Source organism: Anser anser, assembly GCF_964211835.1.
Source record: "Anser anser genome assembly, chromosome: 21".
In the NCBI taxonomy this organism is placed as follows: Eukaryota; Metazoa; Chordata; class Aves; order Anseriformes; family Anatidae; genus Anser; species Anser anser.
The window spans coordinates 1,784,872-1,801,265 of NC_139742.1; the positions used below are offsets into that span (position 1 = coordinate 1,784,872).

The following is a 16,394-nucleotide window of genomic DNA, read 5'->3' on the forward strand; positions in this document are numbered from 1 at the left end:
GCGGCACGATGAGGCCGTGCCGGGCCGGGGCGGCGGGCTGGGGCTCGGCAGCTGCGCTGGTCGTGCTGGCGGTGCTGGTGGCGGCCGTCTTCCTCCTGGTGCTGGGCCCGGACAGGGACGCTGCCCTTCCCGCGAGGACTAAAGTAGGTGCCCGGGGCCAGGAAGGGCCGCCAGCCCCTTCCACTGCTCGGCCCGGCTCCTGCCCCGGCACTGCCGCTTGCGAGGCTGCCCAGGACCGGCCCAGCTTTTCCGGGCTTAGCAAAGGCAGGGCCTGGCGGGCCGGGCCCCACACCGTGGTCCCGTCTCCTTGGCGAGGAGGGGAAGGCGAAGGGCAGCCTGCCTCCCGCACTGCGCCGTCCTCACCCGGGCGCTTGCTCTTCCCTGGTGTCAGACCTCTGGACCGCGCGGTGCTTCCCTTCTCTCTCTCCTGTTGCTTTCTGCTGTCGTCTCATACGGGCTTTTGCAGACTTGTTAAAAATCACAGATTTTTGTGAGATCTGCCACGGCTGCAGGTCTGACAGCAGCCCTGGCTGAGCTCTGTAGCACATGTCGGGATGCCTCCCTGCTCCGCGCATCCTGCAGCCGTCCTGCCTGTCTTCCCTCTGCGGTGGCTGCCTTGGCTGGCCACGTCAGGGCCTTAGAAGAGAAGCGGGACCGGGGAAGGGAGGCTGAGGGTTGCTGCTGGCGGGTACACGTAGGAAGCGAGACTTCCCATGGCAGTTGGTGCAGCCCCAAGAATGCTGTCACCTCGTGTCCCCTCTGCCTCCCCAGTACGGAATGGTGTTTGACGCTGGCTCCACGCACACAGCTCTCTACATCTACCAGTGGCCTGCGAACAAGGAGAATGGCACAGGCATTGTCAGCCAGGTGGAAACCTGCACCGTGAATGGTGAGTGTGCCAGGACAGGTCTGCCCCTCTGCCCCAGGTTGCTGTCCCTAACTCCTGCAGCATGGTGGGCGACCAGAGTCTTACAGCATGTGCTGTGCCAAAAGGAGATGGCCCAGAAGAACCAAACTAAACTGTTGTGGGGGAGAGGCTGTGGTTTAGGGAGCCCTAGAGTATCAGGGTGAGGTGCCCAGAGGCTGCCCAGAGGTGGGGAAGAAATTGGGCCCCCAGTTAGCACAGCTCGTGGAACCAGTCTTGTCTTGCAGCCAGGTGTTGTGCTTCATCTTGCGGCCAGGTGTTGTGCTTCATCTTGCGGCCTTGGGTGTTGGAAGTGCAGAGCTCGAGTCTTCTCCAGTGCAACCAATTATTTAGCTCTTCCCATAACATCTCTTTACAGTTTCTTTCATGACTTAAAGTGTGTCTTCATGTTCCCACGAGGCCTCCTAAGAGCTCTTCAGATAAATGTTACTGTGTCTCTGTTGAGTTTTTGCTTGCATTTCCTACCTGCTCCTTGGGTCAGTACCTGTCTTTTAGGTACGCCCAAAACACAGAGTTTTGGGCAGTGACTGAGACTTCTGAGTATTGCCAGGGAGGCTGAGAGAGCTCCCTGGGCGGTAGGATGGGTGGACATGTCCTCTGCTATCTCATCCCTCCTGGGCTGGCTCCATCAGGGGGTGCTGTCTTGCAGGATCTGGCATCTCCAGCTACGCAGATGACCCCGCTGGGGCTGGAGCCAGCCTGAAGCCCTGCCTGGACAAGGCCATGACGATCATCCCTGCAGAGCAGCAGCGGGACACCCCCGCCTACCTGGGGGCCACAGCGGGCATGCGGCTGCTGAGGTACTGGCGCTGCCTGGAGCTATGCACCTCCACAGCCCTGCCCCAAACCCTCAGAGCCTGCTCTCCAGTGAAAGCAGCACTGCGACAGGGCTGCTGGTGATGGGAAGGGCTCAGAGGTTATGTTGCAAGGTTGAAGGGACACTTTGCCCTCCTGGCTGGCATCTCTGGTGGACCCATTTGTGGTGGGGAACCAGTGACCCTGTCGTTACACATTTTCTGCCCATACCATGCTCTCCTTCCCTTCGCAGGGAGCAAAACAGCACAAAAGCTGAGCAGGTCTTCGCTGAGGTCACCAAGGCCATTCGAGAGTACCCTGTGGACTTCCGTGGAGCTCAGATCCTCACAGGGAATGACGAGGGCACCTTTGGCTGGATCACCGTCAACTACCTGCTGGAGACACTCATCAAGGTATGGGATGGTGAGAGGGCAGAGGGGAGGGAAGGTCTCACTGTGCTGGGAGATCCGGCTTTGATGGAGCATCCTCAGTATTTCTGGGCATCAGGGTCAGGATCCCCTGGGGTCAGTCCTTGTTTGAAGGTGAAACAGGGAAATCTGGAGCTGCATCAGCCCCCACAGTGTGTGGAGGAGCCCTAGAGGCTGTGAGGCCAGTGAACTGTGGGTCCCCTCTCCCTGCCATGCTGTAGTTTGGGCTGGGAAGCCAATACTCCTGCGCTCACCCTGCACTGGGTCTGTGCGCCCTGTAAGTGAGTCTCGGTTCGGGGCAGCATTCCTTCACAGGCAAGTGGACCCACCCACCAGTGGAGGATGCCGTTGGAGCTCTGGACCTTGGTGGGGCTTCCACCCAGATCACATTTCTTCCTGGGACCACCATAGATGACAGCAACACAAGAGCTCTCCTCAGACTGTACGGGACCAACTACTCCATTTACACCCACAGCTACCTCTGCTATGGACAAAGGCAAGCCCTGAAGAGGCTGATGGCATCTTTACACCAGGTAATTGCCTCCAGCCTTGTGCTCATCTGCTGCAGCCAAAGCCCTGATCTCACTGAGCTGGGCAGGCAGCACATGCTGGGTGTTGTGACCAGGGGGCTCAGCGCCTTTGTGCAAGCAGCAGTCAGGATAGCGGATGCATTGGGGCCACCTTTTCAGGAGCCACCTCAGGCGTGCCCCAACATCAGGGCAGGAATGAAACAGATCGAGTCAGATGCCTGGTGCCTGACCACAGGCATTGCCAAGGCAGCTGGTGCCCGGGGTCCTGTCCCAGGGCCATCTTGCCCACCCACTCTCCTTCCCTGTCCTGATGGAGGGGCTGTGCCAGCCCAGCCTCAGTCACAGCTGCTAGAAGGACCTGAGTCCTGGGGGAGGGAACACACTGGGTGCCAGGAGGTTGGGGGAGACACAGTGGGATTTTTTAGCATACGCCTGGTAGGGAATAACTTGGGTTTATGAGGAGGAGTCTGAATAGGCTGGTCTTCAGAGGCAGGTGCTGGGAGAGTGGAGGGAGGTGTCGTTGCTGCTCAGGGTAGCACTCGTGTCTGTAGCGTGGCTGAGGGGCAAGGTCTCAATGCCAGCTCATGATGCTTGGAACAAGAATGGGCAAAAGGCAACATCCAGAGCATATTAGCGGACAGAAATCAGTATCCATTTCATTTCTGATTAAGTGGTTTCTCAGCTTTGGCTCTGCCTCTGAGTCTGGTGACACTAGAAAGGAAGAATGGGGACAAAATGGGTGCACACTCAGCACAGGGCACAAAACCCCAAGGCCCTGGGCATGCAGCTGTTGCTGTAGCTGATCCCTGACTGCGACATGGCATGCCCTGGCTGTGCCTACAGCACTGTGCCTGCACCTCATAGCATGGTGGTGGCCTGGTATCGATGAGACCTCATGGGCCTGCGTGATGGCAGGGTGCCTGCGTCTGGGTGTGGGAACAGGCACTGTCTGTGGGCTGCTTCTCTCCGTCCTCATCCTCAGTGCCAGAGTGATGCTAATGCCTCCCTCTCTCTCCAGGGCAACCTGTCTTCCCAGCACATATTGCACCCCTGCTACCCCAGGGAATACCAGGAGAACGTCACCATGGCAGAGCTCTACAACAGCCCCTGTGTCCCCACACCGAGCACACCCAGCCCCGCACAGGTCCTCATGGTAACGGGGACAGGGGACCCGGCGGCGTGCAGCGCTGCCATGCAGAAACTCTTCAACTTCACCTGTGGGACCAACAGGACGTGTGGGTTCAACGGGGTTTATCAGCCGCCCGTGCGGGGACAGTTCTTTGTAAGGAGCCTGCGACCCCACGGTGGTGGTGTGGGTGTGGGGTTTTGGGGCACCAGAGGCTGGCCAAGGCTCTGGGAAACCTGTTGTGGGAGGAAAGTGAATAGTGCCAGTGACAATGGATGCCTTGAAAGCTGGGGTGTTCCTGATGTATGGAGACATGCAGGGTGCTCACTGGTGTGCCAAACAGACTACCATATTCTGTATTTCCAGAGTCTCCAGAGCTCTCTTCAAGCTGGTCAGCAGGCAGCACCCTACATGGTCTGCCCTGCAGACACCCACAGGGCACCCAGAGTGAGGGTGGAGGGTGGCAGGAAAACCTGGGCCCTTCACTAACCTGCTGCTTTTGGTCATAAACACCCACAGGCCTTTTCAGGGTTTTATTACAGCCTTCACTTTCTGAACCTGACTGGAGAGCAGTCCCTGAGCTCAGTCAATGACACTGTCTGGAAATTCTGCACCAGGAATTGGAAGAAGGTAAGATCCCGCCTAGCTGCTGCTGGCCCCTGCCCATATTTCACCCAGCCTGGACGCTGGGCAGCTTGAGGGCCTGCCACAGCCTGTCCTGTGCTGCGCAGAAGGGCAGCTGGAGGGAGCTGGAAAGAGCACAAAGATCTCTGGGCAGGGAGAGAGGTGGGAGAGCAGCCTGCAGCCTCACAGCTGCTGCTCCTGATTGCACTGCAGGGCCCTGCCCCACTGGCTGCCTCCCTTTGCTCTTCCACATCTACAGCTGCAGAAGGAGTTCCCCACTGCGAACAGGACCCACCTCCGTGACTCCTGCGCAGCCAGCTCCTACACCCTCACCCTCCTGCTGCAAGGCTACAAATTCAACCACAAGACGTGGCACAACATCCACTTCCGCCAGCAGGTAGGAAAGCGCCCGGCTGCCACCTTTCCTCGCAGCTGCTTCGCTAAGCTTGCACGCTTGTGCCCACCCTGCTCTGCCCCACCAGGGTGCGGGAACAGGGGATGATAGGTTGGCACAGTCCACCACCCACGTCCAGGCTTGCCTGATACTTTGCAACCCTTCACATCCCTCTTCCTTCTCTGTCTGCGCAGGTCTCGAATGTAGATGTGGGCTGGACTCTGGGCTATATGCTCAATCTCACCAACATGATTCCCCCGGAGGCCCCCCAGAGTGTCATAGGGCTCCCAAGAAGCAACTGGATAGCAGCCATGGTCTTGCTGGCCGTCATGCTGGTTCTCACCTTCTGCCTGCTCGTGGCTGTGTGCTACCAGAAGAACTACTCCGGTTATGAGAGCCTCTAGCAGTGCTGGCTGCAGAGGCTGCTGCAGCCACCTGGTCCTGCTGCCAAGCTTGTGCAAGGAGCTGCCATGGGGGGAATGGGTCCCATGTCCCAGAGCTGTGCACTTCTAATGTGGGGCACCTGTGTCATGGCCTAGTGAGCTGGAAGCAGCACAAGGCTTAAAAAAAAAAACAAAAAAACAAAACACAAAACCAACCAACCAACCAAACAAACAAACAAAAAAAAAAACCCCACCCTGTAACTGTGTGCTGTGTGGTTTCTCTTTCCCCTTGCTGCTGGTTGAAGAAGCCTTTAGGAGAAAGGGCATGGCTGTGTGGGGCAGGGCTCAGCACTGGGGGCTTGGCAACAGCAGTGATGGGGGGCAGCTATGACCAGAGCGGCCAGGAAGAGAGAAGGGGTGTCTGGCAGCAACAGGATCATCGCAGGGCTGGTCGCCACCTACAGCAGATACCCCAGGTGGGACAGAGGTGCCACCTAGAGGGATGTTGGGGCCATGGGGGAAAGTTGGCCTGGGCTCTGCCCAGGACTGAGAAGCTGTGTGAGGTGGGGAGTCACAGAATCACAGCATGGCTGAGGCTGGAGGCACCTCTGGGTCCCTCTGATCCAACCCCTGCTCCAGCAGGCTTCCTCCTTTCCCAGCACCATGTCCATGCAGCTTTGGAGACTCCACAACCTCTCTGGGCAGCCTGTGCCAGTGCCCCACCATCCACATGGCACAGAAGGGCTGCCTGGTGCTCAGAGGGAGCCTCCTGTGCTCCAGGTTGTGCCCATTGCCTCTTGTCCTGGCACTGGGCACCACTGATGAGAGCCTGCCTCTGTCCTCTGTGGCCTCCCTCCAAGTATTTCTAGGCACTGATGAGATCCCCCCGGAGCCCCCCCTTCCCCAGGCTGAGCAGTCCCAGCTCTCTCGGCCTCTCCTCACAGCAGAGGGGCTCCAGGCCTTTGCTCGTCTCCGTGGCCCTTCAGGGGACTCGCTCCGGGTCTCTTGTTCTGGGGAGCCCCGAGCGGGACCCAGCCCTCAGGGGGTGGCCTCAGCAGTGCTGAAAGAGGGGAAGGATCACCTCCCCCCACCTGCTGGTATTATTTTCCCTAATGCAGCCCAGGGCACCATTCCCTGCCTTCTTTGCCCCGAGGGAGGGCCGGTTGCTGCCCCACGGTCAGCTTGGTGCCCAGCAGGGCCCTTCTGGCCAGGCTGCTTCCAGCTGGGTGCCCCCAGCACGTCCTGGGGCCGGGGCTGTTCCTCCCTGGGGGGAAGGACCCTGCACCTCTCTCCCTGGGGAACCTCAGGCGGATCCCATCAGCCCATTCCTCCAGCCTGTTGAGCGCCCTCTGGTTGGCAGCGGGGCCCCCTGGTGCATCAGCAATGCCACCCCATTTTGTGCCAGCTGTACGCTTGCTGAAGGTACGCTCTGCCCCTTCATCCAGATCGTTAACGAAGTTGTTAAACACGTCTGGACCTGGAGCTGACCCCTGGGGCACACTGCTAATGACCCTCCAAGGGTGTGGCTGTTCAGTCCACCTCAATCTACCCATCCAGCCCCTACTTCAAGAGCTTCTCTATGAGGATCTTATGGGGGACAGTGCCAAAGGCCTTACTGAAGTCTGGGTAGACAACAGATGGGAGTAGCCCCCCTGTTTTCCCACACAAGGTCCATCTTTTGTCATTTGTGCCCTGTGTCTGTGCCAGGCAGGTATCTCGCCCTTTCCAGCACCCAGGCGATTTGGGAACCCCAGCTCTTGGAAGATGTCCTGGTGCGCCCCCAAGGTCCGGTGGGCACCGCATGGGGCGAGCACCGTGCTCCCTGCAGCACTGGGCGGTGCTGAGGGGATGGATTTCACTTCCTGTGGATGGGGCAATCCTGTCCCCTTTCCCCTGAGTTCCTGTCGTCATCATAACCGGCCCTTACCTGGGACATGGAAGCAATAAAATCTTATCTGCTCAGGAGCAATAGAACAAGCATTTCTGTCTTTGCTGCCTTTTGCAATGTTTATTTCTGGATAACAGGAGTGGTTGGGTGCTTGCCTGTCTGCAGAAACAGCAAATGTCAGCTCTGTACTGCCGGGAGGCAAATGTGCTGCCGGCAAATAACAAGATGAATCATGCGCAGGGCAGATAAGGAGTGAGCAGGACCAAAGGCAAAGGCAAGGACACAGCTGTGGGCAGGACCCAGTTCAGTGCCCTGTGCAGGTCAGGGCAGGACTTGCAGCCTGCTGGAGTCACAGCCTGACACCCAGCGTGCACAGGACTTGTGCTGGTGGGACAGCCCGGTGTCTGGGAAGGTGCTTGGGAACGGCGATCCCTTTATCCCATTATGGAAGGGAAGAGAGGGGAGGGGAGGGAAGGGGAGGGGAGGGGATATGGGCCCTGTGGGGAGGCATGGACCACCCTTCTGGCTCTGGATGCTCAATTTGCCTTTCATCTCCAAGGCCATCAGCTGAGCCCAGACAACGGGTATTTAGGAGAGCCAGCTGGGGCGCCACAGGGCCTTGCATGCCCTCAGGCTGGCAGACCTGGCAGGAACCCTCCTGGCTGACCATGGTCAGACCCAGCACTGGAGGAAGCACCCGGCCACCAGGTGCCTGTGGCCACAGGCTGCCGGTCCGGCACCCAGGTCCTCCACGGCCCGGCTGGCTCTGCCCAGCCCCACGCTCCGGCTGGCGGGTGCAGGCCGGACCTGTAACAGGCGTGGCGGTGCGAGGAGGCAGATCGGCATGGCTGCGGTGCGTAGGCTGATCTGAAAACCTCCTGTAGTGCCTCTCTTCACGTTTGGGGCCAGTCCCGTGGGCCAGCCGCTGGTTCTTCAGTGCCCTGGAGGTTGCTGTTCCTACACGCGCAAGAGCAGGAGCAGGGCAATGAGCCCCAAGGCCAGTGTGAGGGCGACAAAGGCGACGGCCGCAGCCCACAGGGAGGGAGCGTGCCCCTTCAGCCGCCCCGGAGCCTCCACCGGGATCATGTTGGTGAGGTTCAGCATGTAGCCCAGCGTCCAGCCCACGTCGGCGCTCCCCGCCTGCGTGAGGAGAGGGGGCGCTGAGTTAGCCTAGCGCTGCCCCTGTCCCCACCCACCGGCCAGGTTTGCCATTCACCTTTATCTGGAAGAAGATGTTGTTCCAGCTGCTCTCGTTGAACTTGTAGGCGTCGAGGAGGAGTGTGAGGATGTAGTTGGCGTTGGCGCAGTATTTGGGCAGCCTCTCAGGGTTCTCTTCAGGGTAGCTGGAAGAAAGCTGGGAGGGGATGTTTAGAGAGGAAGGGAAGTTATTTGCAAGTCATTTCCATTCAGGGACAATGCCCTGCTCAAGGAGCAATGGCTCCACAACCACCAACATGCAGAAAAAGGCTTCAGGGCCATACGGGTGTTTTGGTTCTGTCTACACAGGACAACTCCTTTGAGAAGGATTTAATCCCCACGTGAAAGTACAGAGACATATTGGATGGAGTTTCTTTCGCCCCAAATTCTCCCATTTCAGCCTCCTTGTACAAGGGGCTCCTGCTTTCTGCCCCGTGGTGGTCCTATCACACTTCTTGACCTTACTCATCCCCGCTTGACTCCTCCCCAGCAGCTGAATCCTCCCACCCTCCTCCAGGGCTCCATCCCCACCTCCATCCCAGCTCCCATGATGATGGGGACACAATGCTGCTTTGACCTGCCCCTTTCCCCATGTTGCATGGGCAAAAAGGGCCCCTAAGGATAGCTGTAGGATGGTCCTGGCTCCCTCCCAGAGCCCAGGGATGGCTCCTCTGTGTAGGGCACAGCTCAGCAATCAGGGAGCCTCTCCCTGGGGCAGTCCCCCCACCAATCTGCTTGTGCAGCTGCCCCAGAGCCTCCGATCATGAGGAACATACGTCCTCCCAGCTCCTTGCGCAGAAACACTCGATGGTCTCCCTGACGGTGGCCAGTGGCTGCCCCTCGGTCAGGTTGAGAAACTTGAAGTTATAGTAAAAAGCAGAAAAGGCCTGAAAGGCAAGAGGTACAGTCGCTGATCTGTTACCGTGAGAGAACCCCCCGGGGGAGCGGCTCTGTCTCCCTCAGAGCACAACTGCCTGCAGGGGCGGCTTCACCAGGTCTGTCCCACCCTTGCACAGCCCTAAGCATCGCTGTCCCTGTCCCGGCAGAGATAATGGCTGGGGGTCTGTGTGCCTGCTCTTTTTTTTTTACTGAAAACTTATTTTTGGCTAAGCTCCTGTCTTATTAAAATGGTCCCATATGGAGCTCTGGCTGGAAAACCCACCATCAGCAAGCCCTGACGTGCCCTGGGGCACCAGCAATGTGGCTGCTTCTTGCCCCTGTTCTGCTGTGGGGAGGTGACAGTGGCACGGGGCACAGCGTGACACTGTAGTGCCCAGGGGACACGTGCAGCTTGGCAGGTGGGGGGACAGGGTTTGCCTTACAAAGAACTGCCCGCTGAAGGGGGGCTGGTAGACGCCATCGAAGGTGCAGTCCTGGCTCTGGCCACATGCCGAGAAGTTGAAGAGCTTCCTGATGGCAACCAGGCACCTGCTGGCATTGCCCCTGCCCTCCAGGGTCACATTTCTGTCACTGGGGGACAGGCGTGGGTCGCTCGCGTTGGTGCAGGGGCTGGTGTGGAAGGAAGACAGTGAGATGGTTTCATTGTAGTCTTTGGGGTAGCACGGGTGTTCGACTCGTGTGCTGGAGGACGACTCCTGGGAATAGCAAAATTCTGTGATTTGCAGGCTGCAGCCTTCTCCAAACCTCTTGGTGGGCATGCCAGGTGGCTTCCCTCCAGGACCATGGTGCAGGCATATCCCACCTCCACAGCAGGGAATGACCCCCACGCTGTTTAATCCTGGTCTTGTCCGCCTGCAGTCCCAGCCTGAGCTTAGCATTAGTTCTTCCCCCTGCTTTATGCAGCTCCGGTCTGCACGATACCCTTCTCCCACTGAGGCAGACAGATGCTGCAGACCCAGCAAGCTGCTCCATGGTCTGGGACACACAGACCCTCTCTACCCCAGCTCTTACTCCAGCTCCAGTCCCATCCAGGGACACCACATGGGATCTTCCTGGCTATGCAGCATGAACAAACCTCAGGCAAGGTGCAACTCCATGAAGACCCTCTTCCCCTCTGACCTTCCAAAAGTGCCCTGAGCAATGTCTCTGGTTGTCTTTTCTCAGGCCCACACATTCACAGAGTAGTTGAGGCTAGGGGCCAGCTATCAGACTCTGCGCCAGCCCCCTCCTTAAAGCATCACCAACTAGATCAGGTTGGTCAGAGCCTTGTCCCGACAAGATTTGAATGTCTCCAAGGGTGGTGACTCCACAGCATTTCTGGGTCCTATTCCAATATTTGGCTACCCTTTTTTGGGAAAAAGTTCTGCATCTGGTCAGAAGCTCCCATGTTCCAGCTTGTGGCAATGTCACTTTGCACCTCTGAGAAGAGTCTGATCCTGCCTTTTCTGCACCCTCCTGCAAGGCAGATGCATACAGGCAGATGATCTTTCCTGAGCCTCCCCTTCTGGTGCTTCCCATGCTCCTCCCCACGCCTGCCTACCCGTTTCTGTACCTGTTCTCAGTCCCTGCTGATGCCTCTCTGAAAGAGCATTATCCGTTCTTGTTTTATACGTTAACAAGCCTGTGCTTGGTATCCCGAGGGTAGTCTGATTACCCCCCAATTCTCCTCTCACCAGAATTAGCTCCTTTGCCAGGCGCTTCAGCATCTCATTCTGCCCGTAGCAGAGGTAGCTGTGTGTGTAGATGTTGTAGTTATACCCGTACAGCAAGAACCTGGAGGTTTCGTTCCAGTTTATAACTGAACCTTTGGGGATAAAGCTGATCTGAGTTGATGCTCCTCCAAGATCCAGCGCCCCAAAAATGTTGGCTGCCTCTGGACGGACCCACATGTGTGCTTTGGGGGAGTACTGCCAAGACAAACAGGAGAGGAAGAGGAGTGGGATATGGCTGCGATTACTTGCCCTGAGCAAAACTGTCATCCATTTAAGTCAGTGGGGTTTTGTTACTAAATGTGATGGGTGTGGGGTCTTAGCTGTCTCTTTCTGTACATGAGGTCCCACTGCCTTCCCAGCTCAACCAGCCTGGACATTCCTCAGAGCCAGGAGAAAACAGAGGTTGCACCATCTGATGGTCAAGACGTGGGCTCAGTGGGCTCAAGGTCACTTGTGCCCCCCAGAGGGCTGCAGGGGACCTGACTTGGAGGGGGTGGACCTCTGCTCTTCTGGAGAGAGGGCTGCGGGCCATCAGAGCCAGGGGAAGGACAGAAAGGCTCCGTTAGCCGGCACTGCGGGCAGCTGTGGCAGTGTGGAAAGCGAGGATGGCAGGAAGCAGGTTTGGCTCCAGCCTCCTCCCGAGTGACACGTGGAAGCCAAGCACAGACCTCCCGGTGCCACGTGGACATGGAGGTTCCCGGGGCAGAGAGGCAAAGCCTGTCAGGAGCAAACTGTCCCTGTTGGGCTGTATGGCCCCTAAGAGAACCCATGTCCACGTGGTGCCCACAGTTTTTAGCAGGAGCACCCCCATTCCTGATTTCTTGCCTCTTTCACTGGGGGCAAGTCAGAAGATAACTGGCTGCTGCCCCCAGACCACTGCTGAAAGCCATTAACACAGTCCCTTCCTTCTGCGCTATCAAAAGAGTGGGTGTTTTGCCTGTCACCCACCTTGGTGAAGGACTCCAGCAGGTAGTTGATGGTGATCCAGCCATAAGCTCCCTCCTCTTCTCCTGTAATGATCCGAGCCCCATGGAAAGCCACAGGGTACTCTTGCATGGTTTTAGCGATTTCAGCCAGGATTTGGTCTGCAGCTGAGCTGTTCTGTAGCCTAAGAAGGATTCAAAGGTCAGGACCCATACCCAACTACATCAGTACTGCAGAGGAAGCACAAGAAACAGTTTGCTTTTTCGCTTGAGCTTTTTGCAACAGGCAGATGGTGTGAAATGGTGTTTCCTGCTACGTAACTTGTGGGAGCTGCTCACACAGCTTCTGCTGCCTAAATCCTAGCTGTCCCACCATCTAGGCTCAGAATCACAAATCTAGGAACCATATTGACCTCTTCCCTCCAGTGCAGCTTGATTCCAGTCACATAGTGGTTTGCCAGGCTACCCTTTGCTACCTAAGTATCTTCACGGTGTTGAAGGCCAGAGGGAACCTTCAGGACAAGCTCATCTAATGTGCTACGTAACACAGGACATCAGAAAATCATGCAATCATAGTACTATAGAAGGGTTTAGGTTGGAAAGAACCTTAAAGTCCCCACTGGTCTGGCAGTGGGCCTGGCTCAAGGCAGCAGGAGAGCTGAGAGCAGGAGAAGATGCTGTGCCACTGCCCCGTCAGCCCCGCACCCCAGAGCAGTACCTCAGTAGCCTCATGCCTGCCGTTGCTCCAAGGTAAGCTGGGACATCCCTCTGCTTCTCAGCAGGAACGACCTTCAGGGCTTTATCCAAGCACTCCCTTAGGGAATCACCGGCTTTTGGGGGATTGTTGGCATAGCTTGATATACCTGGCCCTGGAAGAGAGTCAGGCTGGGACAGGCTGATGCGGAAGAGGTGAAGGAGCAGGAGGACATAGGGCAGTGACATCTTTCACCTCTTGGAACAACGGGTGTTTTGTCAGGGTCCCCTGGTCCTGCAGGACCTGGCTCACCCAGGTCTCCTCTTTTGCTACTCCACCTCTGAGTGCTGTCCCACTGCATCTGTGCTCCCAGCCAAGCCCCGACTGGGTATTTAACACTTGGCCATGTTTCATTACTGGGTTTATACAGGTTTGGGCCCTCTGCAGGCACACAAGAGGTAGAATGGCCATTTTCAAAGTCCCTTCCCTGCCCTATCACCAAGTCCCAGTGGAGTGTCAATGCCCTCCTCTGTGGATGCCAGCGCAGTTGCCAGCCTTGCAGCAGAGAGCACCGATGCAAAGCAGAGCCCAAGAAGCTAAAAGCAGAGGCAATGGGACATGTCACCTCCAAGCAGTGCATGAGCCAAGGCACCAACCAGAATGGGCAAGAGCTGCATCAGGGTCCCCACTGTGTCCCCCAGCTACGCCCCCAGCTGTATGGATGAGACCTTCCCTGGGGACAGCAGCTTGTGCTGCTGGTGGCAGTCCCAGGCGGAGGATGAAACTCCAGAGGAGCTCCAAGACACTTCAGTCCCACCAAGTGATTGGGCACTACCTCGTGCTGAGGGCTCCCCAGCCATGAGCAAAGAAACGGGAGTTACAGACCCCCTGCCTGCAGCCACATGACACCATGACAGCAGTGACAGCTTGCAGAGGGGGTGCCCAGCTTGGGCAAAGAGCAGGAGAGCAGGCCACCCCATCTGCCATGTGAGCCCATGCCCAGGGGATACTGACCCTGCACATCGCAGGACAAGGTCTGGCTGACCACACCGGTGTCGTTCTCCTTGTCTGAGTCCCACTCATAGACAAACAGAGAGGTGTGGGATGAGCCCGCATCGAACACCATGCCGTACTGGAAGGAACAACCAAGATGTCATGCTGGTGGGAGGAGCAGCCTGCCCCTGCCAGGGTGCTCAGCCCCGAGGATGCCCCAAAAGCACCACTGCAAGGTACGGCTCTGCACCCCAGGCAGAGCGCGGCAGTGCAGGACGCATCCGCCAGCACACGGCCTCAGGATGGGCATCTCTCCCTGATGGGCTTTTCATTGCCTCTGCTGAGCCCTGTTCAACAATGCCAGCTCACACAAGCATTCTCTTGGTGATTTCCTCATGCTTTCTTATTTTCTTTTTCTGTTAAATGCCTTTTGTATCTGCCCTGCCCCACCTCGGGGCCAGCAGCTCCCCATCCCCCTGCTCCAACCCCTCATCGCTGCACCCAGCCCCGCAGAGCCACACCTGGCCCTGAGCACCCGGCCACGTCACCCTCCCCAAAGAGCCCTCCGGCTCTGCTGGGACCCTGCACCCCTCTTTCAGCAGCCTTGGCGGGATGCCAGGCTGCCAGGGGACAAAGGCCACATGGAGGGACTCTGCCCTACCCACCCGCTTCTTCGTAACGCATCAGGCACGCAGCAGGTTTCAGAGAAGGCTTCCCTCTGCTGCCTGGCAAGGAGTCTGGCCCCAACCTGCTGTCAGTTTTTTCTCACTGCTTGCATGCTCTTAACGCCATGCAGGAGCCACGATATGGCTGTGCTTGCTGCCCCGCAGGCAGGGCATGGAGACGCAGCCTCAGATGAAGGGCAGGAGCCAGCCAGAGGCAGCCCAGCGTGCAGTGACCTGACTCCCATGTGCCCAGGCTGTATTTCTTCTGCCTGCAACTGGGAATGAAAGTAAAATGCCCACCCAGCTAATACACGGCAGGTGCCACCACCCTCTTCACTCCTAACCCCGAAGACAAGCCGTTGTCTCTGCTCACCTCCCCAGGGTGGCTGCTGAGGGACCCTCTTATGGTCTCACCTTGACTGTGGGTGGCAGGGCAACATCTTCAATCTTCACCAGGCTGAGAACAAGGGCGATGATGGAGAGTGTGACCAGGACCCCGAGGAGGGTGGTGGTGAAGAACTTTTTGTTAACAAACATCATGGGAAGGCACCTGCAAACCCAAACACAGAGGAGAAAGGTGGTTGCACACGTCCACCTGGTCAGCAAGAACTGAGGAGAGCACCCCCAAAAGTTCTCCCGAGGCTGACAGTATCTCAAGCTCAAAAGTCCTTGTGGGTAGTCAGGTCTTTCGTTGAGAGCAGCAATATTAGGAAAAAACCTGTGGGGCTGAGGATAGAGGAGCCTCTCCCCAGGAGTCTGGCACAACCATGGGGGTTCACAATGGTCCTCCAGGTCCCACAGCCCGTCCGGCTCAGCTCACTGCTGTGGGAAGGATCAGGTCCAGGAAAAAGAAAAGAAACACTGCACCAAACAGAAAAGGACATGAGAAATTACAACAAACCCCACTGCAAGATATTGTAGAAGGGGAAGGTGATTTTATTTTACAATAAAGTTCAGCTCACCTGTTAGCTCAGGAGCTGGCTTGTGAGTCCTCACTGTGGCTGTGGGCTCCTCCACTGCTGGCACCAAACCCAGCTTGGGCTCACCTTTTATATCCTTTGGAAGTGGACACAGGTTGAAGGTCTTCTCAACCTCATTTTGCCTCAAAACTCATCAGCCTTAAGCAAAACTCATGTTTGATTTATGCGTGTATTTATGGCTCAGCCTCCTTGTGCATCTTCCTGACAACTTATCCTTGCCGAGGTAGTTCCTCCTCCTCATTTGAATGGAATCACACATAGAAGTCCCGGCGGCTGTTGGGTAACGCCTGTCTTTTATCCCATTTAACCCTTATTCCCCTGCTCCTCTGGTGCTTTTACACACACAGTTCTGTTCTCTCCTTGCTCTGACCATTCTTAATCCTTCCATTACAAGTCTCTACAAGGTCTTTAAGAGGTGAGAGTGATGTTTCCAGCATCCAATGCTCCGCAATCACACACAAAGTGGAAGGTGACTTGATTAGAAGTTTTATTACGATGAGAAGGATTGTCACACTGGAAGAGGAGGGTGGCCCTGCCGGGGGTCTCAGCAGCATTCGCTGAGCTTTGCCAGGGGAGGCGTGAGAGCCGGGGAAGGGGGAAGTCTACATGGCCCGTCTGGGGCTGTGGTCACCCCTTCCTCGTGTGTGACCCGGCTGTCACAAGGCTGATTGCAGCAGAAGGATTCAGTTCCCAGCTGCCTTATCTCAGCTGAGTCAAGCAGAGTTGCCAGGAGGGAGGAGCTGTCGGTGTGTGTTACGACTTTCCCAGAGCACCCTTCCCTGTGCCTGGAGGGATGGTGGTTTCAGAGGCCCTGCTGTGTGCACTGAAGCCGAAGCAGCACCCTACAAAACAGGGGGCTTGGCCATCCCCGGGGCTCTCTGCTTCTGCAATTCAGACCTTCAGGCCAGTCACTCTTTGGCAGCCTCCTTTGCACTGGTACATGCTGCTGCTGGGATGCGTTGAGCCCAAATGGTGCCACCACTCCTCTGCTCCTATCTCCACCTACCACATACCCTTTGGACTCAGGTCTTCTGTGGAAGAGGGTGATTGAGTGTCTGCTCCCTTTCTGGGTCTGAAATCCCCTGCTGTCTGCACAGCCACCAGACAGGGCTTTCCTGAGCAGAGGGGGCTCATCCCCAGGCAGGACAGAGAGGCACTGACCCCAGTTCCTCCATGCAGTGCTCTGCACCCACACCCACCAGACCCTCCATCTCCTGCCCCTGAGCAGGGCTGAGTG

General features: G+C 57.2%; 2 protein-coding genes across 6 annotated transcripts; one reads left to right on the forward strand and one right to left on the reverse strand.

Annotated features, from left to right (window-relative positions):
• Positions 1-7: 7 nt before the first annotated feature.
• Positions 8-5,461, forward strand: LOC310884967 (ectonucleoside triphosphate diphosphohydrolase 8-like). Of its 2 annotated transcripts, none has more exons than XR_014574480.1 (9): positions 8-143; positions 772-889; positions 1,575-1,725; positions 1,974-2,133; positions 2,451-2,681; positions 3,697-3,960; positions 4,324-4,434; positions 4,642-4,825; positions 5,017-5,461. XR_014574480.1 is itself a non-coding variant. In XM_083807603.1 (9 exons), the coding sequence occupies exons 1-9, from the start codon at positions 9-11 to the stop codon at positions 5,224-5,226; spliced, it is 1,518 nt and encodes a 505-aa protein (XP_083663729.1). In that variant the 5' UTR covers position 8; the 3' UTR covers positions 5,227-5,461. The 2 variants fall into 2 exon arrangements, 1 of the variants encoding a protein (XP_083663729.1); XM_083807603.1 differs by having other exon boundaries at positions 4,688-4,825.
• A 1,730-nt stretch (positions 5,462-7,191) lies between these two features.
• Positions 7,192-15,493, reverse strand: LOC310884973 (ectonucleoside triphosphate diphosphohydrolase 8-like). Of its 4 annotated transcripts, none has more exons than XM_083807623.1 (10): positions 15,140-15,493; positions 14,592-14,727; positions 13,534-13,651; positions 12,544-12,694; positions 11,851-12,010; positions 10,864-11,097; positions 9,613-9,885; positions 9,067-9,177; positions 8,310-8,447; positions 7,192-8,050 (listed from the first exon to the last, which is right to left on the reverse strand). In XM_083807623.1, exons 2-10 carry the CDS (start codon positions 14,715-14,717, stop codon positions 8,027-8,029), a joined length of 1,335 nt encoding a protein of 444 aa, XP_083663749.1. In that variant the 5' UTR covers positions 14,718-14,727; positions 15,140-15,493; the 3' UTR covers positions 7,192-8,026. The 4 variants fall into 4 exon arrangements, with proteins under 4 accessions (XP_083663749.1, XP_083663746.1, XP_083663748.1 ...); XM_083807620.1 differs by having other exon boundaries at positions 7,192-8,233; positions 15,140-15,492; XM_083807622.1 differs by having other exon boundaries at positions 7,192-8,233; positions 14,551-14,727; positions 15,140-15,492.
• Positions 15,494-16,394: the final 901 nt, after the last annotated feature.